At 38.9% G+C, this 26627-nt stretch overlaps 2 protein-coding genes across 2 annotated transcripts; one reads left to right on the forward strand and one right to left on the reverse strand.

Annotated features, from left to right (window-relative positions):
* Positions 1–966: 966 nt before the first annotated feature.
* rps28 (ribosomal protein S28) lies at positions 967–2299 on the reverse strand. Its single transcript, XM_086087538.1, has 4 exons — positions 2216–2299; positions 1869–1916; positions 1206–1328; positions 967–1066 (listed from the first exon to the last, which is right to left on the reverse strand). The coding sequence occupies exons 1-3, from the start codon at positions 2252–2254 to the stop codon at positions 1206–1208; spliced, it is 210 nt and encodes a 69-aa protein (XP_085943664.1). The 5' UTR covers positions 2255–2299; the 3' UTR covers positions 967–1066.
* A 2445-nt stretch (positions 2300–4744) lies between these two features.
* On the forward strand, positions 4745–12286 carry LOC147180541 (potassium voltage-gated channel subfamily V member 2). Its single transcript, XM_086087525.1, has 4 exons — positions 4745–5510; positions 8106–8739; positions 8860–8985; positions 11684–12286. Exons 1-4 carry the CDS (start codon positions 4984–4986, stop codon positions 11999–12001), a joined length of 1605 nt encoding a protein of 534 aa, XP_085943651.1. The 5' UTR covers positions 4745–4983; the 3' UTR covers positions 12002–12286.
* Positions 12287–26627: the final 14341 nt, after the last annotated feature.

A 26627-nucleotide genomic window follows, 5' to 3' on the forward strand; every position in this document is an offset into this window, starting at 1 on the left:
AAAATTTACTTTTGAATTGCTTGTATTATGTAGATTAGTTATTTGGGAACATATGCTCCCTTTCGATCTGAAAATTGTGTCTATCCGCTGTTTGTGTGCTCAGGCCAAAGCAAAAGCATTATTACTTTGGCACCATCTAGTGGATTTTTCGACAGTCCTTTAATGCACCTTAAATGGATACTTGACTCATTCAGCCATTTTCAGTTAATATTTAGACCAGAATTAATTTGACTTCCTTATATTTCATGTACAATCAGTACCTTTAAAAACAATGTTTTTCCCCGCTTGCTGTCGACTGAAGATGACATCACCTGTGCTAAGGAAACAGGTAACGACCAATCCTGGCCCAGTTTGCTGACTATACCCAGAAAACAGGTGAGCAGTGGCTGGTCATTACCCATTTCCTTAGCACACTTAGCATTTCCTCGACACTAAGTGGAAACATGTATTTTTAAAGGTATTAATTGTACATGAAAAACAATTTAGTTATCAAATAAACACTGGACAAAATGTGAACTTTTTACTGCTGAAAATGGATCAGAGTCAAGTCCCTTTAAAAAGTGACAGCACGTTGCTGCTTCTTTCTCAATGCAACTCAGAAAAAGGCGGCGTAGACAAATTTACTGCTTTAAATACTAAGCAGAAATCACCAGAAGTAGTACAAGGTTCATAAAAAAATGTTTGGCAGAGTAATGCTGACCTCTGCTGGAGAAGAGAACTGCACAGATCAGGTGAGCATTTTTAATTCATCGAGAATTTGAGACCGACTGCATTCAGATTTGAAAATGTACTTTCCTATGATCGCTGCTGAAATATTACTAATACTGTGATATAACATTCACATTTACAATATTGTTTCAGATTAAAATCCAAAAACTTCCATTCCTGTCACCCACATAAGACTAGTGGGTGCCAAGCAGAAGAACAGCAAACGTGTATAAAGGAAAAAAAAAAGACATGAACATATTTCTCTCAATGACCACATTTATTTGAAAAACATTTTTAACAAGTGAGGTGCCGGCCTTGGCTTCGCAGCATCTGGTCAGCACCACAACTTGAGCAGGCTCTGCAGGGGGACGAAGAAGAGCAGTCAGAACATCAACTGAGATTTGAGAAAATAAATGCATCATATATAAGAAGATTTGTAACTGAGCAGGAGAAGCAACAACACGTTATATTGATTGTGTATGTTGCAGTGAGTTCACCTATCGCAGCCTCCTGGCTTCTCTTTCAGACTCCAGAAGCGTCAGCACATCTCCTTCCCTGACTGGGCCCTTCACGTTCCTGATGATTGAACGGTTGCTGTCGTCCATGAACTCAACACGGACCTATGAGGAAGACCGCATTAAAAAAGGCCCAATGTTGATAATATCTTTTGTGTTCTACGGCCACATTTTGTTTTTTTACGATGCCATAGTTGGTCTTTTAAAATGAGGTTTATTAAAAAAAGGGGGGAGGGGTGGCTGTATATACACAATATGTCAAATTATGGACAATTTAGAGCCATGCTATGACAAAACTTGCAAAATTGATGAGGCTTGATACAAGAGACTCCTGAAAGAATTATATTGACAAACATCGTATGCAGTTACTTACACATTGTTTTGGGATACAAAGTCATTTATAAAAAGATTGTGGGTTCATCAATACGAACACTTATTTTCTTTAACCAAGAGAGTACAGTTGTCACTATCATAAGTAAGCAATTGCTCATCGAAACAAGCACTGAAACATTTAGCACTACTGTCAGAATATAAAATGCCCCAAAGCCAGCCACTTGTGAATATTGATTGGTCGATATGAACAAACCGTATTTATAAAATAAAAAAAAAGGTTGAACCGACATTTTAGCCTCTCCAGTAGCATACCTGTGTACATTGTCCCTGGGAGCCAGTTCTTCCAAGCACCCTGGTAACCTGGAATTTCCAAACAAACGTTAATCACAACATACTCACAAAACGATTTAGAAAACTACAAAACCGGAAACCACGAGTCAACATCGACGTTTAAAAACGTTAGCTTAGCATTTGAAGTTAGCACTCGCACCAACAGGCCTTCGTAACGGGAAGGCGAGTCGAGAAGAGACGCTGACTAATCCGGTCAAATGGTGTCGTTTAACTCCAGAAATGTTGGTTAGTTATAGGAAATTAAACTATATATTAGCTATATATTCACGTGAATTGGACAAATCACAGTTAAATTGAGCTTTTCTTACTCTTGCGAGCTTAATCGGCTGCACGCGGCTGGCGTCCATGTTGGCTGGTTCGACCGGAAAGGACGTCACAGAAAAGGCGGAAGTACTATAACAAAACGATGACGTTTTAGTTTGAAGTTTCACGTTTATTTAATTAATCTGTACCGCTTTTTTTTTTTTACATTAGTGTACATATGTGAGAACATGAGTCTAAATAAAAAATAGCCCCCCCAAAAATGCTATTAAACTGCTGACGTACGATTATACAGTACACTCGCTCACCTGAAGGGTGTGCACTTACTCTTATGTACAACACAATCCAAGAGAGCTTTACCTACAATTAAAAAATTCCCCTTCCAAAAATGAGTTTTAAGTGTGCTGTATTCAAGTATAATTATTAAAAAAAAAAAAAAAATTGTGCATAAAGGTTTGAGATGAAAATTACAAGTGTACATATGGCATATAGTTAAAATAGTTATGTGCATGTGACATCCACATTGTACTGCATACTGTGCTTATATTGATATAAATATAAGGCTTTTAATTTTTTTCCCCATATATATTTTGTTGTTGAGCGAACACAGCTGCATATAAAAATGTGCCATTTTGAAAGTGTAAACGTTGACAGAATACTTTTACTTTTTATACTACTTTTTTATACTATATTTATACTTAAAAAGTCAATACACATCCCTATTCAAATACCAGGTTTTGGAGATAGGTTAAAAAAAGAGCGAGCGAGAGAGAGAGAGAGAGAGAGAGAGAGAGAGAGAGAGAGAGAGAGAGAGAGAGAGAGAGAGAGAGAGAGAGAGAGAGAGAGAGAGAGAGAGACCAAAATAATCAATTTACTATGTTATTCACTGATGCCTTTGAACAATGAGATCTCACTGATGTCTGGAACTTGAAGTTGTCTGTAGTGTGGAACATGACTTGTGCTGTAAAATGTGACTACACACACAAAACAACAGGAAAACCATAATAGAACTGGCATTACTCAGAGGTGCTTAAAATGGTAACAGGCGTGCTGAGTCCCAGCCCCATTTATATGAGGGTGTGCACACTTGTGCAACTACATTACTATCAAAGTCTATTTTTACTTCCCCTCTCAAAAGGCTTTCATTTCATTTTTAATTGGGTTGTACATGTTATAGGTCAGAATAACATTGGAAAAAGTTTGGAAAGGATTTATCTTGGTCTCTTTTTTGGGTATCACAAACTTCTGGCATTCCAACAGGGAATGTGCAGAATTTGTATGTACATTGTCAGTACTAAATATAAATGTTTTGTAAATGCTCAAGTTTGAATGACAAGGTATTCATTTTACAAAGCATTTATCATTTTGGATTAGTGTAGTGCCGAACTCCATTTCATAATACTGAGAATTGTTAACCCCCCCGTGAGCCGGCACCTTACCATGGCGGAGGGGTTTGTGTATCCCAATGATCCTAGGAGCTATGTTGTCTAGGACTTTATGCCCCTGGCAGGGTCACCCATGGCAAACAGGTCCTAGTTGAGGGGCTTGACAAAGCACGGATCAAAAGACCCCTATGATGACGAAATAAATGGGCTTCCGTTTCCCTTGCCCGGACGCGGGTCATCGGGGCCTCCCTCTGGAGCCAGGCCTGGAGGTGGGGCTCGTTGGTGAGCGCCTGGTGGCCGGGCCCACACCCATGGGCCTCGGCTGGGCCCAGCTCGAAAAGGCAACGTGGGTCCCCCTTCCCTTGGGCTCACCACCGGTGGGAGGGGCCAAAGGGGTCGGGTGCGTAGTGGGCAATGACAGTGGGACCTGCAGGGGCGTGATTGGGAGGAACCAATACTACCCCCGCCCCCCGATCAGAACCCGAGTGGTGTTCTGTTATTGGATTTCTGTGCTCGTCAAGGATTGTCCATAACAAACACCATGTTCAAACATAGAGGTGCCCATAAGTGCACTTGGCACCAGGGCACCCTAGGCCGCAGTTCGATGATCGACTTTGTAGTCGTGTGACGTCCCTGAAGAGGTGTTCCGGGCATGTCCCAGGGACGACCAAGGACACGCTGGAGAGACTATGTCTCTCGGCTGGCCCGGGAACGCCTTGGGATCCCGCCGGAGGAGCTGGTTGAAGTGGCTGGGGAGAGAGAAGTCTGGGCACCCCTCCTAAAGCTGCCGCCCCCGTGACCCGACCTCGGATAACCGGTAGAAGATGGATAGATGGATGGATGAATTTGAGAACTGTTAAATTCATTTTCAAGATCCGAGTCAACCAATCAACAGCGGGAAAGCATTCTCATTCATTTTAAAGGCAGTGCAAGGATTATTGTTTTTTTTTTAAGAAACAAACAGATTCATTGCGAATACTCACAAATGTGTCCTTGAGAAACATATATGATACACAAGCTAACGAGCAGGATGGTCTGCCTCCATCATTATTCTGGGCTTGGATGTTTCACATCTTCGTTAGTCATGCAACACCATCATCCCAACACTCTCGTCGCCGTCAGAGCTCCAAGCCTTAAATCACAACACTAATCCCCGTGAACAGTATTTTTAACTTGCGTTTGGACAGAAAGAGCAGCAATAGGATTAGAGAATCAGTGAGGCGGCTGAATCCCCAACTCATGCAGCTGATCTTCTTGCATGCTGAGAGACCGGCACGGCAGCTTTTTCCAACCTGTAAGCATTTTTCCACCTCACGGAGGACGGCAGCTTTAAATGGCGATTCTACGGAATATTGCTGTAGTTGTCAATCGCTGACTTCATCTATAGAATTCGGTTCATTCGGTTGAAGGTGCTGTGAGGAGCCGCCAGGATGGAGGTTATAAAACCCAAAATGAAAGCGCTGAAGAAGCGGCGCTCGAGTCTTTTCGCCACAATGAAACGGGATAAAAGCGTTTCGCTAAGCATCGAGGAGCAAGAGAGCGAATTCCCTTTTTCTCAGGACAGTTCTGTGAAGTTATGGACTTCCATGGACAACCTGGACACTCCGGAAGGGCAGAAAGCGCCGAGCCAAAACGCATCCAAACGGAGGAAACCAAACATCGTGAACCTCAACGTGGGCGGGAAGGTGTTTCACATCCCTAAACATCTGGTCCTGCGACACCCCAAAACCCGGATTGGAATCTTGGCCCTGTGTGAAGATCCGGCCAAGCGTATGACGCTTTGCGACGATTACAACGTTCTGAACAATGAATTCTTTTTTGACAGGGACCCAATGTTTTTCCACTACATCTTCCACTATTACTGCAGCAATGTCTTGTGGGTGATGGACAGTCTCTGCCCCATCAATTTTGAGCAAGAGATGGCTTTTTGGGGGCTGAAACTGAAGTCCACGCCGAGGTGTGGTATTCATTATTTCGTCGCTGTCCTGTGAAAAACACTTATTTTCATTTTTTATTTGTTTATTGATTTACATTTTTGGAATGTACACATTCAGTTTCATCCTATAAATGTAAAAATGTGAAAAAATGACAAAGATGGACATAAGTGTTTTTCACAGGACAGCGACGATATTCTCTATTACAATAACCCTCACAGTCAAATTTGACCTGTTTCGACAATAAAAAAATTAGCGCTGTCAAGATTAGTTAACTCAATTTTATTTACTTCCACTTAACCAGTGGCGCGAAGATGGATATTGATCGTTTTGTTCAACAGCTGTATTATACAGAAGAATTCTATTTAAGGACCAAAGAAAGCTATTAGAACAGTCTGACTCTAAATCTACTTTCTATTGATGATTTTACATTAATTCAAAAATTTTACTCAGGTAAATATCTGCTATAAGCTTTGCAGAAGAACGTAAAAGCAGACGTAGAAAAATGCGATTAATTGCGATTAGTCATGATTAATTATGAAAAATTGTGTGATTAATTAGTTAATCAGATTAATTAGTCTTTGACTCTAAATATATTGTCTATTGATAATTTTACATTAATTCCAAAATTTTACTCAGCTAAATATTTGCTACGAGCTTTGCAGAAGAAAGTAGAAGCAGAAGTAGAAAAACGCGATTAATTGCGATTAGTCATGATTAATTATAAAAAAATGTGCGATTAATTAGTTAATTAGATTAATTAGTCTTTGACTCTAAATATATTGTCTATTGATGATTTTACATTAATTCCAAAATTTTACTCAGGTAAATATCTGCTACAAGCTTTGCAGAAGAAAGTAAAAGCAGAAGTAGAAAAATGCGATTAATTGCGATTAGTCATGATTGATTATGAAAAATTGTGCGATTAATTAGTTAATTAGATTATTTAGTCTTTGCCTCTAAATATATTGTCTATTGATGATTTTACATTAATTCCCAAATTTTACTCAGGTAAATATTTGTTAGAAGCTTTGTAGAAAAAAGTACAAGCAGAAGTAGAAAAATTTGATTATTTGCTGTTAATCACAATTAATTATGGAAAATTGTGCGATTAATTCGTTTTAAAATGTGATTGCTTGACAGCATTATAAAAAAAAAATGCACGTCCATCCCTTTTCTATACTGATTATCCTCACTGTGGTGAGCTGGAGACTTTCCCAGCTGACTTTGGGCGAGAGGAGGGGTACAACCCTGGACTGGTCGCCAACCAATCCCATCTAAGCACAATTTAGAGTCTTCAATTGGAACAGTGTTAACAGCGTTCAAGAGAGATCTTAAAACTGTCCAGTGAATTGCAGAAGGGAGCAGCTGCAGGTCTTTGAAGGGTCATGCGGGAGTCTTGAAACAGTAAGATAGTCCAAGTTATGTACGGTATATGTGCATTTTTATGGGAGAGTGGTGACGGCATTCATGGGTGAGTTTGAAACCTTTAGAGAGTGTCATGGGGGAATCTCGAAACAGTGAAAGAATAAAACAGCATAAGAAAAAGCGTACATACTTAACATTAGGAACATTAGTCATACAGAGGACTGAGGGTGCCTTGAAACAGTTGTAAGATCTGCACCTGTAAAAACAAGTGTCTGCAATGTAGCAAATAAAAATACACTTACCTTTTCTCAAAAACATTTATTAAGGATTAATTAATGTCAGACAGGTTGGTACTTGTTTTTTTTGTGTTTTTTTTTTTTTTACAAGATCTGCAGTTCATCATTTTCAATTAATTTACATTTATTATGAGGATGTTATTGTTCCAGGTCAAACTTCATTTAATCGGCCGATATTAGCTCTTTGAAAATCAACAAAACTAAATGGCAGATTTTTCTCTTTGTTGTGCAAGCATCAAGGGACCAAAAAAAAACAAGCTAATTTATTCATTATATATATTTTTAAATTGATCGGCTGATTAATCGATAATCAGAATTTTATTCTGCCAAATATTGGAATCAGCATTGGTCACAAAATATCCACATTGTCTTTTATTATGCTTTTATACAACAAAGTGCTATTTTTCTTCATTAACTCATTCACTGCCATAAATTAATAAAAAAAAAAGATTATTAAAAATTAGGGGCGACAGGCGATTACTTTTTTTATTGTAAAAAATCAGCATGACTTCACTAATTAACTCACGATTAATTACAATTTTTATATCTAAATGTATAATAATTATTTTTTTAGGTTTTCATACTCTTGTTAACTAAAGTAGATTTTTTTTAAACTAATAGAAATAGTTAAAATGAATTTTTGACGTTTATAACTGTCAATGGCAGTGAATGAATAAAAAAATAAAACATTATAGAAAATTTGGGACGTCAGGCGATTACAATTTGTAATTGTAATTAATCATATGACTTAATTAGTTAACTCACAATTAATCACAAACTTCATATCTGTTCTAAATGTACAATACATTTTTTTTTTAGGTTTTCATACTCTTAACAAAAGTGGGAAATATTTTTTAAACTAATTTAAATTTTTGACGTCTATAGCCGTCAATGGCAGTGAATGAGTTGACACGCAATAAAATCGACTTCCTTACGCGTTCTCGCTCTTCTCAGGTGCTGCCGTATTCTGTTTGAGGAGAAGGTGGACGACATAAGAGACCAGCTGAAGGTCAACCAGGAGCTGATCGACGAGATCAAACCTCACCAGGACGACGAGGGCTACAAGGTCATGTTTCTCGGCTGCCTCCGCAAGATCCTCTGGGACCTGATGGAGAACCCGTACTCTTCCATGCCAGCCAAAGCCTTTGCGGTCTTTTCCAGTCTCCTTGTGCTCATCTCCATCGTTTCCATGACGATGAACACGGTGAAAGAACTCCGGCAATACAAACTGGCCGGCAAAACCTACATGGAGTGGGTGGAGATCGCCTCCATCCTTTTCTTCACCCTGGAGTACTTCTTGCGCTTGCTCACCACGTCGGACATCAAACACTTTGTCAAGAGCGCCCTCAACTTTGTCGACATCGTGGCCGTCATGCCCTACTTCATCCAGATCATGTTCGAGGTGTTTGTGATCGATGCGGAGGACATGAGCGCCAAGGAGGATTTGAAGGCCATGGCGAGGGTCAGCAAAGTCAGCAAGGTGCTCAAAGTTGTCAAGCTGATGCGCATCTTCCGGATCCTCAAGCTGGCACGTCACTCGACGGGCATGAGGGCCTTTGGCTTCACCATTCGGCAATGTTCGGAGCAGGTAGGAAACAATTGCGAAACAGGATTCCCAAACTCCCCACCTCAGGAAACGATACAATTTCATGTAATTGTATCTGATATAATCTATACTGAACAATAATATCCTATTATTGTCTTTCAGGTGTGTTGTCTATTTCTCTTCATCGCCATGGGCATCTTCACCTTCTCAGCTCTGATGCATTCAGTGGAGGTGGACCAGCCCGGGACGCCGTTCAGCAGCATTCCCGACGCCTGGTGGTGGGCAGCGGTAAGGATCACGATCATGTACTGACTTCAGAGCAGGTGGCTCCCATTTTGAATTAAAAAAAAAAGAATCTAATGATTTGATCATAACAAACAGCTTGGCTCTGACAAATTTGACATAATCTCTCAAAGTCCCCGATGTCGTCATATGTCATTTATTTTGTTTACATATAAGGCTTCCATGTGTTGCTAAAATTTGTAGTTTTAGTCCATTTTTTCCTTTTTTCATTCAGGGACTTTTTTTTTTTTTTTTAGGACCCGGTGGCAGCTGTTGCTTATGTAGTGTGTGTCTAATCCTCTGTGATACGGTCTGGTGTGACTCAGTGATTACATTTGAAGGAATTTTCAACTCATTCCTAAAAAGTTCATCAACTTTTCAGGTGTTAAAATCATCAAACTGATTTTGCTGTTCGGAGTTGGCAGTTTGCTGATTTATTTAAGTACGGATTACGCTGGCAGCACTATTACACTCTAAAAACATTTGGGTCGAAAGTAACCCCATTATGGATCAAAAAAGGACCGATCCACTTTATGGGTCAATTTGACTCGACTTTTATACAAAAAGACCCACTTTTTTTTTTTTTTTACCCAAATAAAGGATCTGACCAATATTTTGAGTTGTTTTACACAAAAATACAATTTCTTGACTCAAAGTTGGGTCAAATTGACCCAAGCAGAGGATCGGTGCATTTTTTACCCATAGTTGCTTTATTTTTTAGAGTGTAGGATTAGCAAAGTTGCCCGTTATGACAAAGAGCCTGTGGCGTGTTGTCAACACTCATATACAAGCGACGAGTGAGTTCAATCGCAGACTGGATGCGATTCCTGAGCTCCTTTGCAAGATGGAAAACAACGTGGAGCAGTTGACGGCTCGCCTTGAACTAATGGCCACAAAATCGGCTAATTGATGACTGTCGAGAGGTCATGGCAGAGACTTAAAGCTGACTGAAAGTAAAGTCAGCCTGATCTAAAAGCTTTTGTTATTTTGTCCAGGCCTCGAGGAGGCCATTATGTATTTCCTGGAGTTTTTACCCCCTTAACTCCCTTCCCCTGTGCTTCATGACCTTGCCAGGACTCACGAGGTTGTCCCAACAGCAAGGAGACGATGTGTTTCGGCGAACTTACACAACCTTATTATCAATGCCTATCGTCAGCTACCCCGCCCCCATTCCTTCTTCTATTGCAGTGCAGGAGCGCTGGGAGCTGGCGGGCGCCTATTTATGGCTGCAAATGCCTGCTCAGTGCACCTGGGCTGTAAAGCCGCACGCTCGATACCCCTTCTATCCCACTTTTACGCGTGCCAGTATTCGAGCTGCGGACTGTTTACTGAGTTTTGGTAAACTATTATACACGTTTGAAGATGACAAGATGACATCTATTGTGTTGAAATGTTTAAAATGTTTTTCATCATTCCTGTTTTCCAAAACTTATGGATAAAACATGTAAGTGCAACGCACATTGGAGTCCGGCATGAGTTGTCCATACCCGACTTTATAAGAACTTGAGCGCCTTTGTTTGCGTCGGTTGTTTTTTCTGCTATATTGCGACATGCTCGATAGCTGACGACACCCCGAAAATGCATTTTCATTCAGGAGGTCCTGCTTTAGAGCGCCTCGTTATCAGCCGTGAGTGCACACATGTCTGGCAAAGACAGGTGGTAGAAGAGGGGCATCTGGAGGAGAAAATATCATTAAACATGTCTTGTAACTCATTCACTGCCATTGACGGCTATAGACGTAAAAAAATATTTTGAACTTAGTTTCACATTTTTTCCACTTTTGTTAACAAGAGTATGAAAACCTAGGATTTTTTTTGTACATTTAGAACAGATATAAAATGTGGTTAGTCATGAGTTAACTATTGAAGTCATGCGATTAATATATATATTTTTTTAAATTGTCTGACTTCTCACATTTTTTAATAATATTTTATTTTTTGTTTAATTACTTAATTATTTAAACTCAAAATTAATAACAAATTTTATATCTGTTCTAAATGTACAATATATTTTTTCCCTAGGTTTTCATACTCTTGTTAGCAAAAGTGGAAAAAAATGTGAAACAGATATACAATTTGTGATTAATTTTGAGTTTAAATAATTAAGTAATTAAACAAAAAATAAAATATTATTAAAAAATTAGAGGCGTCAGACGATTAAATTTTTTTATTTTTATTAATCGCATGACTTCAATAGTTAACTCATGACTAACCACATTTTATATCTGTTCTAAATGTACAATAAAATAAAATTCCTAGGTTTTCATACTCTTGTTAACAAAAGTGGAAAAAAATGTTAAACTAATAGAAATAGTTCAAATTAATTTTGGACGTCTATAGCCGTCAATGGCAGTGAATGAGTTAAAAAAGTCAGTCTTGATAGCCATTGTTTGGACTGGGGATTCAGGTTGGCGTGGCCACTTTAGAGTGCCTCATTGTCCCGGAGGGATAAATCCCAACCAGTGGAGGCTTTAAGGATATACATTTTTGTGGCTCAATCAGATGCTAAATGAAGTAGCATCTCTAGTTCCAGGTTGTGGTATTGACAGAGTTGACAGTTGAGTGGGGCGTAGTTTCAACGCAATTAGCAAACACGGCCAAAACGTCTGAGCGCAGCGAGAACAGCTTGATTTTGTACACTTTTTCTATAGTAGACATATTTATTTGGACTTTTCGGGAGCTAAGTTTTGACCTCTTTTGTTCAGGTGAGCATCTCCACTGTGGGTTACGGAGACGTGGTCCCCATTTCCTATCTGGGTCGCTGCGTGGCCTTCGGCTGCATCTCCTTCGGCATCATCCTCAACGGCATGCCCATCTCCATCCTCTTCAACAAGTTTTCCGACTACTACGCCAAACTGAAGGAGCAAGAATACACCTTTTCCAACACCGAGCGCACCTTCCAGCTCCAGAAACGTCTGAAGAACAAGTGCAACAGCTGCTTGCAACCGCAGGTGGAGGACTCCGACGATGAGGTCCACTATCGGCCCGGCGGAAGGCAGACGACTTTCGAGGCGGAAGAGTAGAAAAAAGAAAGCAGCCAGATTGCGACCTCACGAACCCGAAATGGCCTTACCACGCGTGGGTCTCGAAAGTGTTAAAACCCACATCCGCTTGCTATTTCTGGAGAAGGATGCATTATGAACAAAGACAACTACCAGATAATACTATGTTCCAAAAAATACAACGATGCTCACGTGTGTATATATGTACAGGAAATAATAATGGCGATATGCAAAGGGAAGGTTGACATGACTTGCTGTCATTGACGTATTATTAAAGAAGACATTTAAGGTGTCTTAATAACAGGACTCGACTCTGTTCATGTCAATTCATGCAAATTCCAAGTATGGCAATTCTAGTCAAATGTTTTCACAACGACAAAAAAACCCCACAATGAACAAAACTGCAATGGTGGGCGTGTCAATACATTTTGAGCATCCATCATTCGGCAATCGTCGACAATCGGGACACCCTTCCATAATCGTTAATCCGTCAACGTTATTTTAATCACAATTCCGTCATTACTAAATTACATTCTGTCACCATTATTTTCCACTTGACATAGTTTTTTTATTATTCTTTTCATCACTAATGTCGCCCCATATATTAGGTGCATAACTGCCCCGATTGTTGCCGCGCATGGCTAACGGACTCAATATTGACCTTTTTAAAGACCCTTAGCTGTCCAACAAGCTTCCTGATGTAAAATAAACAAACTGAGCACCAGTATTGGGAAAGTAACTGAAGTAATACTATTACTTTTTGCTTTTTTTACGATTAGTGTAATGTAATTCTTTCACATTTTGAGTAATAATTAGTGGTGTCAGGCAATTAATTGTTTTTTTTAAAACCGTAATTAATCGCATGACTTCAATAGTTAACTCACAATTAATCTCAAATTTTATATCTGTTCTAAATGTAAAAGTTTTCATAGTCTTGTTAAAAGACAAGTGGAACAGAGATATTATACTAATAGAAATATGGCGGCATCTTTTAGTCAGTGATAAAGTAATTTAATAATAATTCATAAAATTTAGTTAAAATTAAAAAGACGTACTGTACTGTAAAAAAAATGAGTGTGATATTGATTTGTGTTGGTAATTTTTCTGCCACTAGATGGCATTATTGCATTTAAAAGACATTGGTGACAGCTCAGTAAATTTTTCTTTATCTTTAATATGAAGTAACTTGTGAAATTAAGCACATTTTTAAAATGGTAAAATACAACTTGATCCCAGTCTCCACAAATATATGCATTCTTTTTTACAAGGGGCGTGAATTGCCTGGTACCTGGTGATTCGATTCGTATCACGATGTGAATCTATAAATTGATTATTGCAATTTTTTTCAACTCAAATTTAGAAAATACTAATCAGTAAACTTGTACATGTACACTGTAAGATTTGTATGAAAATGTATACATTTATCTGAAAATTCAGGCTTATAAGTGAGCCACTGCATTTAACAAACAGGTTGCAGTCTGTTTCATGTTTGAACAGCACTGAAATAAAATATTAAGGCTTAATGTTGCATTAATATAACATTCTTCCATGCTTAATGTGTGAATCCTAACCCTTAGTAAGACGTTTTGTTGAATATTCCCATAAAAAATTGATGTCAAAAAATTGATTTGGCCGAATATCGAATCGATTCGAGAATTGCGCGCTGTAATATCGCGATATATTGCCGAATCGATTTTTTCTAACACCCCTAATTTTTACATTTATTACTGCTAAATTCTGAAGTGGACCTGTCTGCTGTCGTTGCGACTGTAATTCCCCCAGTACAGGCTTTCCAAGTAAGGGGCCATCATTAATCGTGTGGTAAAAAAAAAGTAGTGGCATTAAAGGAACTTTAAATGAACTCAAAATGAATGCACTAATTTTGACAGCCCTAGATTTCCTTTTTTTTTTTTCTTCAAAGTAATCGCTCCTGTTTTCATTCCAACCTGACACAAAAACGATTCGTTTTGCAACGCTTAGTCAATCAATTTTGAAGTTTCCCATCTTAATCGTCAACAAAATGGCCGTTAATATTGACGGAAGGCCCACCTCTGCAAATCCGGTGCCTTTTCGTGGTGTCGTTTGAGAATTCCGGAGTTTATGAGAGTTCTACAAAAGCAGTGGATGTAAAGTATGCTATATCTATAGTATACAAAAATCGCAAAGTTAGAATATACCTTTTTTTTTTTGCGTGAGGGTCAGAAGATGTGTGTAGAAGTGTGACCATTAAAATGGAATGCGCTTGTGGCATTACACATTATACTGGTGTGCATCAAAGTGGGAGTGCAGAAGCAGCAGGCTGTGTGTGCGTGCGTGTGTGTCAGTGGCCGTCATGTCTAAGAGTGTAATTTTTGTTGTCAAGGATTTACTGGGATTTGCACTTGCGCCTCCCTCCTGGCCAGACAAGGACAAAGCGTAATCATTGAGCTGTGCTATTCTTGTAGCACACGTGAAGTGTCTGAGCAAATGTCCACTATTCTTCGTTGTGTTTTTCTTTTGTGGATTATATAAACTGCTTTTATTTTTTATTTTTACAGTCCATATGGTAGATTACACGGTTGATGTGTAAATCGTTTGGCGTAATCTCAACGTGCTCCATATACAGTAGTTGCTGTGGATGCGCCAAAAGTGAGTTGGGGCCAACACCTCGCGCTGTGCTGCTGGCTGTCTTACCTCCGTGTCATAAGTTCATTAAGCCACTTAAGAACGCAAAGCGTCACTGAGCAAAGATGCAGGACCATCTGCTTGTCATACTGGCCGCAATAATAATATGGTATGCATGTGACCTCACTATTTTAAACATGACTTTCTGGTTAATATTACATTTGTGGAAAGTTGTTACGAAGCAAAATCCAGTCATTTTTATCCATCTCGGGGGCGGCCATTTTGCCACTTGCCGTTGACTGAAGATGACATCAATGTTGCTCAGGGCTCAGGTAACAACCAATCACAGCTCAGCTTCAGAAAACAGGTGAGCTTTGATTGGTCATTGCCTAAGCCCTGAGCAATATGATGTCATCTTCAGTCGACAACAAGTGGCAAAATAGCCGCCCCCCCAGAGATTTATAAAAATGGCTGGATTTTGCTGCTTAACTCATGTTCCACTAACATTATATTAACCAAAATCCCGTATTGAGAGTAATGTGTCTACATAGAACATATTATGGTAAAAAAATTACTTTTTGGGTTGACTTCCAATAATATCCCTTAATTGTCTACCAATCAGCACTCTCAACCACTCTTGTCTTGTACCAGGTGTCCCTCATTAACTCATTCACTGCTATTGACGGCTATAGACGTCAAAAATTCATTTTAACGTATTTTTCGCACTATAAGGCGCAGCTTCAATGAATGGCCTATTTAAAAACGTTTTCCATATATAAGGCGCACCGCATTATAAGGCGCATAGAATAGAATTGTAGTAGCTAGGGTTGCGTTAAGCAACCACTAGATGGAGTTTACTTAACCAATATTGATCCACATGTAAGGCGCACTGGATTATAAGGCGCACTGTCGGTTTTTCAGAAAATTAAAGGCTTTTGGGTTCGCCTTAAAATGTAAAAAAATATTCAGAGAAAAAACTCGCAAATTTGAAATTTTATAAAGTGGCAAATTTGGGACTTTATAAAGTGAGAAAACCCCCGAAATTTGCCACTTTATTAAGTGGCAAATGTAAGATTTTTTCTCTCACAAATTTGTTTATAAAGTGGCAAATTTGCGAGTTTATAAAGTGTCAAATTCGCGAGTTTATAAAGTGTCAAATTTGCGAGAAAAAACTCGCAAATTTGCAATTTAAAGATAAAGTGGCAAATTTCCGAAGAAAAATCTTACATTTTCGAGTTTATAAAGTGGCAAATTTTATAGCTGTTGTAAATGTGCAATCAAAAAATTGTAGGTTTTCATACTCTCAACAAAAGTGGAAAAAATGTAAAAGAAATAGTTCGAATGAATTTTTGACGTCTATAGCTGTCAATGGCAGTGAATGAGTTAATTGTCCATTTGCTTGTATTAATGCTGCATTCAAGGAAGCTGGGAAGTCGGACATATCCCACTCAGCACTCAGATTTGGTCTTTTTCTTTTTCTTTTTTAACTCAATGAGCGCTGGAGCCTTAAAATGAGTTCCATCACTCTCAATCTCCCTGGGTCAGAACATGCTTTTCCTTCCAGGCAAGACTGAATACATCTTTCAGACCTTGTGTGACCTCAGCATTTTGGAAGCCATCGGTTCAGGTCCAGCACGTATATAAGACCCCTCAACCCCTTCATTAGTCATCTCATCCCATATTACGCTCCCGGAGCCTTCTAACCAGCGGAATCTATCAGGTGAGGAATGGCGCTGCCATGAAGTCTTTGCTGATGCTTGCGTTTGTGGGTGCAAGTTTGTGTGTGCGGTTCAAGCACAGGAGGGGATTAAGATGTGTGGGAGAGAGATGATACGTTTGGCTGTCTCCGACTGCGGAACTGGACCCCCCCCCCCCCCCCCCCCCCCGATTGAGGAGCAGTGTTAATGCTCTTCTCCCTATAAGAGGAGCATTTTGCAGCCTAGTCCTAGGTATGGTGGTGGCGACACCTTTTTAGAATTTTTAATTAAAAAAAAAAAATTTCCCCCCAGAAACATAACAAATGGCACATTATGTTGAAAATGTAGATTGAAATTATTCAACACTTTCAAATCATGAGTTTCAAAGTCAAGTTGTCTCATCGCTCACACAAGTTGCCATCACAATGTAAAACAAATGCAATAAATTAAATCTTTTTTTTACTTACAAGACACGTGATATATACAGCGAGTCCAAAGATGATCCCATTCTGATAAATACGAACAATATGCATTGAACTGCTGTCTTTGAAGTTAACAAGGGATCTTTGAGCGAGCTAATCTTTTAGTCAAATAAATGCATACGGTTGCAATTTGTACATTCATATGTAAAACATCATTTAAACTACAACTGAACAACTTCTCATTTATATTTATTTCACTTGCCCCACTGTTGAATATATGAATATTAATTTGGAACAATAAAACTTAAAAGTCTGCTTACTGATGATAAGCGGTATAGTAAATCTTGAGAATCTTCCTATTTATAACCATAGATCATTGACAAATGACCCTCACGGAGCGGTAGCAGTCACTTTTATGAGAATACAATTTAGAAAAAAAAATGTGGGAAAAGTCTGACAACAAATAAAATAAAAGCATTAATGACAATCTGCTATTAACTTGATCTGTTATTTTAGTACAACATAATCATGCACTTTTACCCAGAATACTCTTTATTGGCAGTGATAATAAGTAACAATGAAGAGAGTGATTCAATTATTAGTAAATTTTTCTTACTAATAATTTAATCACCGAATGTGGAAACATTTTCTACTCCTAAACTCATAAACACATTTTTTTCAACCTCTGATAAAAAAAAGAAAGAAGGTAAAATCACTCGCTGTTAAAATCTTGATCGAGATCTTTCAGTCTGTACTTTTCATTTTTACCTAAGCAATTGAGTGTAATTAGTACTAACTACTTCGACTTAACAGAGGGATTGGAAGCGTACAAAATGATCTGTTTATGCAGTTCCCCTGTTAACCAGCAGAGTGCGCTAGATATCTGCTATTACCACGACAACAAGCCGCCACCCATGCCAATTAAACCGGCTTAACATTTTCATTTGGAATATAACTCATGATAAAACAATAACCGACCACAAATCCTACTTCCTGCTGTGTTTTCCTCTAGTGTGCTGTTGTAAAGTCCCCACGCACCTCACGTGATCCTTGCGAGAACAAACGCGTTCCAAAGGAGGCTCCGTGGCACCGACCCATCCTCATTCAGCGGCCAACATGAGCTGACAAACACATGGGCTGCATGGGGCCTCTTTGATGGTCCACTTTCACTGTCTGTCGGGGGGGGGGGGGGGGGGGGGCGAAAAAGACAATTATAAAAACGGACTTCAAACCCCTCCCTGTCTCTTTGTGTCCACTTTTGAGTGAACAGGAAAAACAGCAGGAGATAATAGCACACCACGCACACACACAAACAAATGCGGGCATGCCAGGCAAGTGTGTGGTGGACCAGTGGGTGTCAATTTGCATGTAAATGAAATGGCTCCCGGTGTTCTCTTACCAACAGCGAATGTACAGTACCAAGGCTAAAGATGCTTTATTTGTTGGGAGCGCTTCATTTTTTTTGACACATTTGTCGGTGGCAGGCCGTGAATTTTGGGACCAGGACCTTCACAGCCACTATCACGTCGCCATTGTCGAAACATTCGATATTATCAAAAATGAAATGCAACGAAACCCACTCATGTATTCACGGTTTGGCATTTGGAAATTCATTGATCGATTGACAGATCATCTGTCAAGGAACTATGTTGAAGTGAGTAGAGGAGTTCTATAAAAAAAAAAAAACAGTCCTTTGCCACCATCTTGTGGCAACTATTAATAATTATAAACTTGGGGGTGGGATCAATTACTTGTTGGATATGTGGGAAGGGGAAGCCTGCGTTGTGAATTAACATCAACCTAATTAGCATAAAGGCTTAAAAAAAACATGTCTTCACATGTGCAGATTGCTAAAAACATGTTTTGCAAAACAAACTTTGCAAGTTTTGCTCTGGCGTAAATCAGAGGACGGAAACATGCTCAATGTTTTAAGGGGGGAATTATAATTTTTTTTTACCTCTTTTCCTCGTCTTTTGCAGCCATCTACACTCAAGCCATCTCCTTAACTCATTCACGGCCATTGACGGCTATAGACGTCAAAAATTAATTTGAACTATTTCTATTAGTTTAGTATTTTTTTCACTTTTGTTGAGAGTATGAAAATCTAGATTTTTTTTTATTGTACATTTAGAACAGATATAAAATTTGCCATTTTAGAAACTCGCAAATTTACGAGATTTTTCTCACTTTATAAAGTGGCAAATTTTCCACTTTATAAAGTTGAGAATTTACGAGCTTTTTCTCGCAAATTTGCCACTTTATAAACTCGGAAATGTATGAGTTTTTTTCTGACTTTATAAAGTGGCAAATTTTCCACTTTATAAAGTTGAGAATTTACGAGCTTTTTCTCGCAAATTTGCCACTTTATAAACTCGGAAATGTATGAGTTTTTTTCTGACTTTATAAAGTGGCAAATTTTCCACTTCATTTTTTTTGACACATTTGTCGGTGGCAGGCCGTGAATTTTGGTGACGTATATTTGCAGTTTTATAAAGAGGCAAATTTGCGAGTTTTTTTTCCTCACAGAAAATGTACGATTTTTTTTCTCGCAAATTTGCCTCTTTATAAAATTGCAAATTTACGAGTTTTTTTTTCCTCACAGAAAATGTACGAGATTTTTCTCGCAAATTTGCCTCTTTATAAAATTGCAAATTTACGAGTTTTTTTTTCCTCACAGAAAATGTACGAGATTTTTCTCGCAAATTTGCCTCTTTATAAAATTGCAAATTTACGAGTTTTTTTTTCCTCACAGAAAATGTACGAGATTTTTCTCACTTTAAATTCGCAAATTGATGATTTTTTTCTCGCAAATTGCCACTTTATAATGTCCCAAATTCCCCCCCCCCCAACAAAATTAATCATATATGGTCGTACCAGTAAGACACACATGCTCAATGAAAAGGAAAAAAAAAGTGTTTTATGGGAGATGGAACACATTTCTATCTGTTCTAAATGTACTTTTTTTTTTTTTTTTTTTACCCCCCGAGGTTTAGCGCAGTAGACATCTTGCTAGTGTCTCGCTGTTTACATCCGTTTAGCATGACTGGCCCGCCGAGTTTGACCCCCCTCGCTAGCCTCATGAATATTAATTAAGCGTGGTGACGTATATCTTGCGGTACCCCATTGGTCAGCATGACTAATTCTGATGGCCCTGGGTCGATTCGTTGACATGGCGACATGCACGGAGGCTGAAAAACTGATGGGACCCCCCCTCTCCCGAAAAACTTACATTAATGCCACAAAATGAGGAGAATAAAAAATAAATAAATTAATACAATTTAAAAACAAACAAGCAATATTCATGTAGGTCAGTGCTTCTGATAGTAGAAAAGACCTTGCTGTTTTATGTGCGTGCTTATAACAAAATCCCACTCTGTATGTGTGTTATTTTGTCACCAGTGGCCATTTGTGCGCGCGTGTGCGCGCGCGTGTGTGTGAGCAGGGGTAATGACATACACTCAGCGACACATCCGTCTCAGTGCGTGTGCTTGTGTTATGATTGCTGCAGGCCTGCCTTCCGTTGAACACAAACTGTCAGATGTTGTTGCTTGCATGTAAATTACGGTCTTCAAAACACACGTTAACTGTATTATTAACTACACTCACCAGACACTCCATTAGGTACACTAGAACACGTCTAATGTGATTTGATATGAGTCTACATTATAAAAAATAACACTATGCATTCCTGAGACTTGTTTTTAATATTTTACTTACTTTGATTAGCATCACACAAACCTTGTTATCTTTTTTTGTATACATACTGAAATAATATGTTATTAGGTGAACAATTGACAAATATTATCATGACTATTTTTTTTCTTTTTTAATGGGGGCAGGGCATTGAAAGGTCCCTGACAATTTTCAAGACCAATACATATTAGTAACATCCTAAGGAACTTAAATGCACTAGTTAGAACACTGGAGAAAATAATGAAAATGGTTATTTAATAATGTCTCTATCTATAACCAGTTGTTCTTATTTGTGGGTCCCTTTCAGCCAGAAGGTACCCATTCATCAAACAAAAATTCACCATAATTAAAAATTTGGCCAGGGTGTGAATATGTTTCATCTAACTGTATTTGCTAGCACTATACATGCTAGCCCTGTACATGCCAGTACGGTATATAAGCTAGTAATTTATACGCCAGCACTGTACATGCTAGCACTGTACATGGTAGCACTGAAAGGTGACCAAACGTCCTCTTTTGGGAAGACAGACCACTTTCTTACGTCCTGTTCGGGTGTCCGGGAGTTTTATAAATTCATGAAAATGTCCGGTTAGCATAGGAGGTGAAGTCAACTGTGTAACTGCGACTGGTACCACAATTTCAAGGCCGGGGCAAGTGTCATCTTTTTTTGTGTGTTTAAATGTGAATATGGTCACCCTAAAAACTAGCATTTTTACATATTAGCGATGTACATGCTAGTACTGTGTATATACCAGTAATGTATATGCTAGCACTGTACATGCTAGTACGGTATATAAGCTAGCAATGTAGCCTACATGCTAGCTCTGTATATATGCTAGCACTGTACATGTTAGCAATGTACATGCTAGTACTGTATATAAACTAGTAATGTATATGCCAGCACGGTACATGCTAGCAATGTACATGCTAGTACTGTACATAAACTAGTAATGTATATGATAGCACTGTACATGCTAGCACTGTACACGGTAGCACTGAAGGGAGGACAGACCATTTTTTTACGTCCTGTTCGGGCATCCGGGAGTTTTATAAATTCATGAAAATGTCCGGTTAGCATAGGAGGTGAAGTCAACTGTGTAACTGCGACTGGTACCACAATTTCAAGGCCGGGGCAAGTGTCATCTTTTTTTGTGTGTTTAAATGTGAATATGGTTACCCTAAAAACTAGCATTTTACATATTAGCGATGTACATGCTAGTACTGTGTATATACCAGTAATGTATATGCTAGCACTGTACATGCTAGTACGGTATATAAGCTAGCAATGTAGCCTACATGCTAGCATTGTATATATGCTAGCACTGTACAGTACTAGCATGTGTATAAACTAGTAATGTATATGCCAGCACGGTACATGCTAGCACTGTCCTCCCTTCAGTGCTACACGGTAGCACTGAAGGGAGGACAGACCATTTTCTTACATCCTGTTCGGGCGTCCGGGAGTTTTATAAATTCATTAAAATGTCCGGTTAGCATAGGAGGTGAAGTCAACTGTGTAACTGCGACTGGTACCACAATTTCAAGGCCGGGGCAAGTGTCATCTTTTTTTGTGTGTTTAAATGTGAATATGGTCACCCTAAAAACTAGCATTTTACTTGCTAGCAATGTAACGCTAGCAACTGTACATGCTAGCAATGTACATGCTAGCACTATGTAGTCTATTGTCACAGAAGATTTTACTTTACCTTTTAAAGCACTTTTAGCAGCTTGGCAGCGCACATCAAGCCCTCATAGTGCCCAACAGTCCACTTAACTTCACTCAACAGCTGCTGAACACCCAGCCTCGTTCCAAAAGGAGGGTTCAAATTGACGCTATTGCTTTTAGGACTTTTAGCTGCACGACACTCCTGAGGTAGCGTCATGTGCATGTATGTCTGCAGGCGCAACATAAATGAAAGAATCCTCCTGTTTTATTGCTCTCTTGCAACACATGGTTGAGAAACATATGGAAGTAAATTCTAATAAAAATCACCTTCATTGCTTCACATTAATGTAATAGACTGAGTGAGCTTCTCCGGGGTCCATAAAACAATGAACACATGAAACGAGCAATTGCACTCGACTGTTTTTATATCAAGTGGGCGTTAGCGCTTCCACGTTGACTTATCTCTTTATATACACCATTCGCCTTCTTTTTATTGTCATGTGACTCTTTTTTTTTTTTTAACTGCTCAATCGCCAATAGCTTGACAAGGAGTGACAGCTTCAGGAAAGCTTGGCGTGATGAGAAGATCCCGGGGGAGGAAGACGAGCCACCAAAGAGAGCTTTCTTCTTGTCTTCCAGTGTTCTCTGATCTCCTGGCTGCATGACTGGGAACGAAGACCAACTATCTTTAGTTTTGTTACCACAAGGTACTGAAAATAAACACTTTCTTCTTTTGGGGATAAAAAACATACTGTATTTGTCAATCAATTTTACTTTGGAAAAATGTTGCCTGGCCCAAACAACAGGAACAATTGTGCACTGTGATTTACCCGGAATGACAACCAATAAATCTCTGTTAAAAGTAGCTAGTGTGTACCTACACTGTCTATTAGAACACAGTAGATAAAAGTCTACACACCCGTGTTCAAATGCCAGATTTTTGTGATTGAAAAAGAATGAGAAAATTTTATTGTTTTGTACAGGTTATATTGTGATATTTTTCTGGCATTTGCACATGGTTGTGTAGACGTTTTTATTAGGGGTGGGAATCTTTGAATGTCTCACGATTCGATTCAGATTTTTGAAGGTGCGATTCGATTCTGAATCGATTTTCGATTAAGAACGATTTTTGCTTCAAAATGATTTGATTGACAATGATTTTTGCAGATGTGCAAAGAATCGTAATGCTCTACTCCAGTCTGACTCGCTAACGCTAATTAGCGTGCTACTCGCGACACTTTTATCACTCAAAAGAACGGTTCCACGCTGCAAAAAAACAACTTTTATTGGAATAACGTGACTTTTTCCTTCTACTCTCTAATGTGGCTCCAACTTAACAGTGTATTAGACCGCATGGAACCACACTGCCCCCAGTGGCCAAACTGGGTACAACATGAACAGCGCTCCCAATAAAGGCACATAGTCAAAGGCAAGACAGTATAAAATAATTCAAATAAAATCGATTTTGGGACATTTAAAATCGATTCTGAATCGTCTTAAATGAGAATCGCAATTCTTATGAGAATAGATTCGCAAATAGCTAATATGTTAGCCTTCAAGTAAAAGTATGTAATGCAAGGTGGCCTCATCAATAATAATATTAAAGTAATGCGTCTGGTCTGAGTTCTCTCGCTATTTTTATGAGAAGGATGCATTACGTCTAGCGGTGGAAAAAGTGATCCCATGGTTCAGATTGCAGAGAGAGGATCACGGGACGGTCAATGTTTGGTGTTGTCATGTCACCATCGCTCTTCATGTCTCGTCAAAAAGCAAGCTATTTAATTTATATTTTAGATCGATCCTCAAAATGTACTTTGATTGTGGAAGTTTCTACTTTTGTCCACCAAGTTTTTATTACACACATACTGAGAGGTCCTCAGTCAAATGGAAGATTGTTTTTTGTTAGGTTTATACAGGTATGAACAGCTTTAATGAACAAAAATAGATTTTTGTTATTGTTGCAAACTCCTTTAGGTAGAACTGAAAAGGCACAGATTTAAATGTACTTAACTCTTTGACTGCCAGACGTTTTCAGAAAAGGGATGCTGTAAGTGCCAGCCGATTTAAGCATTTTGACTGATCTTTCAAGGTCCACAGGTCTGTTTGTACTATGGAAACACACATACTACCAAATGAAAGATTGAACTTTCATCTTTCATCAGAAAAAAAAAGTTTGTTTCTACCGTATTCCGTTCTTTAGTAATCAACAATAGAAAATGGTTAGTTTCATGCAAATGGGCTTGTTTTGGACCAAAATACGGAGAAATCAAGCTTTTCATGCACTCTGAATTGAGTTGGAGTGAATTTTACACTTATTTTTGTCCATGAATGATGCCACAAACACCTAAATAGTGCTTTACTTCTATAAAACACTACCACCAAGAATGAAAAAGTGTTTTTTGATAGCAAAATACGTTTATTTACATTCAACAGTGTAACAATTTGACAACAATTTGGCAAACTATTTACAAATGTGTGCAACTGTGGTACTATTTACAATTATGTTTCAACGACAGTTTTTCTTTTTGTGTAACACTCCCCTGCGTGCAAGGAGACGCAACAGGATTTGCACAACAGATTAGTTTCACTGCGATTGCCTCTTCGCGTGCAGACGCTACACTTTCTTGCAGGCCATTTTTTTCCGGGGAATAGCAAGTATATACTGCAGTGTGTGTTGCCATAAAGTCTAATATCAGGATCATGATACGGTTACGTTACGGTGGTGTTACGTCTGGCTTCCTCATGTCCTTCAGTTGCTATACCGGGTGGTAGATGTTCTGATCCATCTTATCCACTCCATTCATGGTGGCATCGTAGTCCAGAAACAGTGTCTTCTCCGTGATCAGACTGTACCCGCTCCTCCGATGAATATGCATTGGACTCGGGGTACTCTCCCTCGCCCGATCGAATGTCCGCTTGTGCAGCTCCGCGTTTTCCGGCGTTAGCAGCGCTAGCCGGTGAGGCTTTATGATGTGAGAATAACGGCCGCGTCAATGCTTCCAACTGTGGCGTCAACCTCGGGAGTCACCATCATCATCATCATCAATGTGCATTGGTCGATGCTTTTCGACTACTCTCCGATCGAATGTCCGTTTGTGCAGAAGTACCCGGTCGGTTGTGCTGCGCGTTTTCCGGCGTTAGCGTCGCTAGCCGGTGAGGCTTACTACGTGATCATAACGGTCGCGTTAAGGCTTCCAACTTTGGCATCAAGCTCGGAGTCACCATCATCATCATCGTCGACATCAATGCGCTTTTTAGTATTGATCGATGCTTTCCGTCTTTGAAAAAAATGCTCAAGCGTGAGCTGCTTGCAACCGATCGCCATTGTTGCTTCATCAGCCATTGTTGCTTCATCAGCCATTGTCCCCTCAACACTCTAGCTCCGCCTCACGTCTTCTACTGACGCCCACCCAATCTTGTGCAAAGAGAGTCATCGCTGCCATCTAGGGGCCAAAACGAGTCATTATACTAACTAGATCTGCTTGATACTTTCAGCACAGCTGCCCAAGGCTTTCCTCCACCCGTTTAAAAACAAAACAAAAAAAAACATAGTGAACGTCTTTTAACGTCCTCGGCGCCCCTCCGTAGGTTTTTACTAAACGTTATATAACGTTTATGGCAGTCAAAGAGTTAAGCACAAAAGTAAAAAAAAAAAAATTCTTTTCAATTAGGCATGGGCCAATTTTAGATTCTGACTGCATGATACCCGTGTGCAAAAATATCACGGTATCACAGCATTCAAATCTAAGATCTAAAATGTTATTTTGGGGGGGTTGGTAATATTTGCATAAATGAAAATGGCATCCCCCCTCCATTGAACGCATTCTCTTTTTTTCTTAAACAAAATATAGACTATTTAGTACAGTAGAAAAGTGTATCGTGCTAAGTTTAAATAAATAAACTCGGGGTGGCAACATTAGTTAATTTAAAGTTCCTTTAACGCCACAAATTTTTAACGCGTAATTAATGACTGCTCCTTATTTGGAAAACCTGGACTGGGGGAATCCCAGTCGCAATGCAGTAGACGCGTCCATGTCAAAATTTAGCAGTAGTATATTTAATAATAATGCATATATTTGTGAAGACTGGGGTCAAGTTGTATTTTACGATTTAAAAAATGTGCAGGATTTGTGCAGGAAAAACGTCTTACAAATGCAATTATGCCGTCTAGGGGCAGAAAAATGGCCTCAACACAAATTAATATCACACTCGTTTTTTTTTACAGTACAGTACATCATATTGTAACTCAATTTATGAATTATTATGAAATTACTGTATCAGACATATTTCTATTAGTTGAACATTTTATGAAAAAATATTTTATTATATATTTAGAACAGATATCAAATGTGTGATTAATCGTGAGTTAACTATTTCACTCATGCAATTAATTACAATTAAAAAATAATAATCGCCTAACTCCACTAAAATAAACAAATGTTAACATTCTTCTTCAGTTTTAATTCTTAGTAAGTCACATTGTCCCCTCACTAGTAAGCTATTTTTAGAACAGACCCAACAGGGTATTCAGGTTGACCTTGTGGCTAACTAGTACCCACTGACAC

The sequence above is a fragment of the Leptonotus elevatus genome, chromosome 1 (assembly GCF_054856555.1).
Source record: "Leptonotus elevatus isolate MCC_2025b chromosome 1, RoL_Lele_1.0, whole genome shotgun sequence".
Classification (NCBI taxonomy): Eukaryota; Metazoa; Chordata; class Actinopteri; order Syngnathiformes; family Syngnathidae; genus Leptonotus; species Leptonotus elevatus.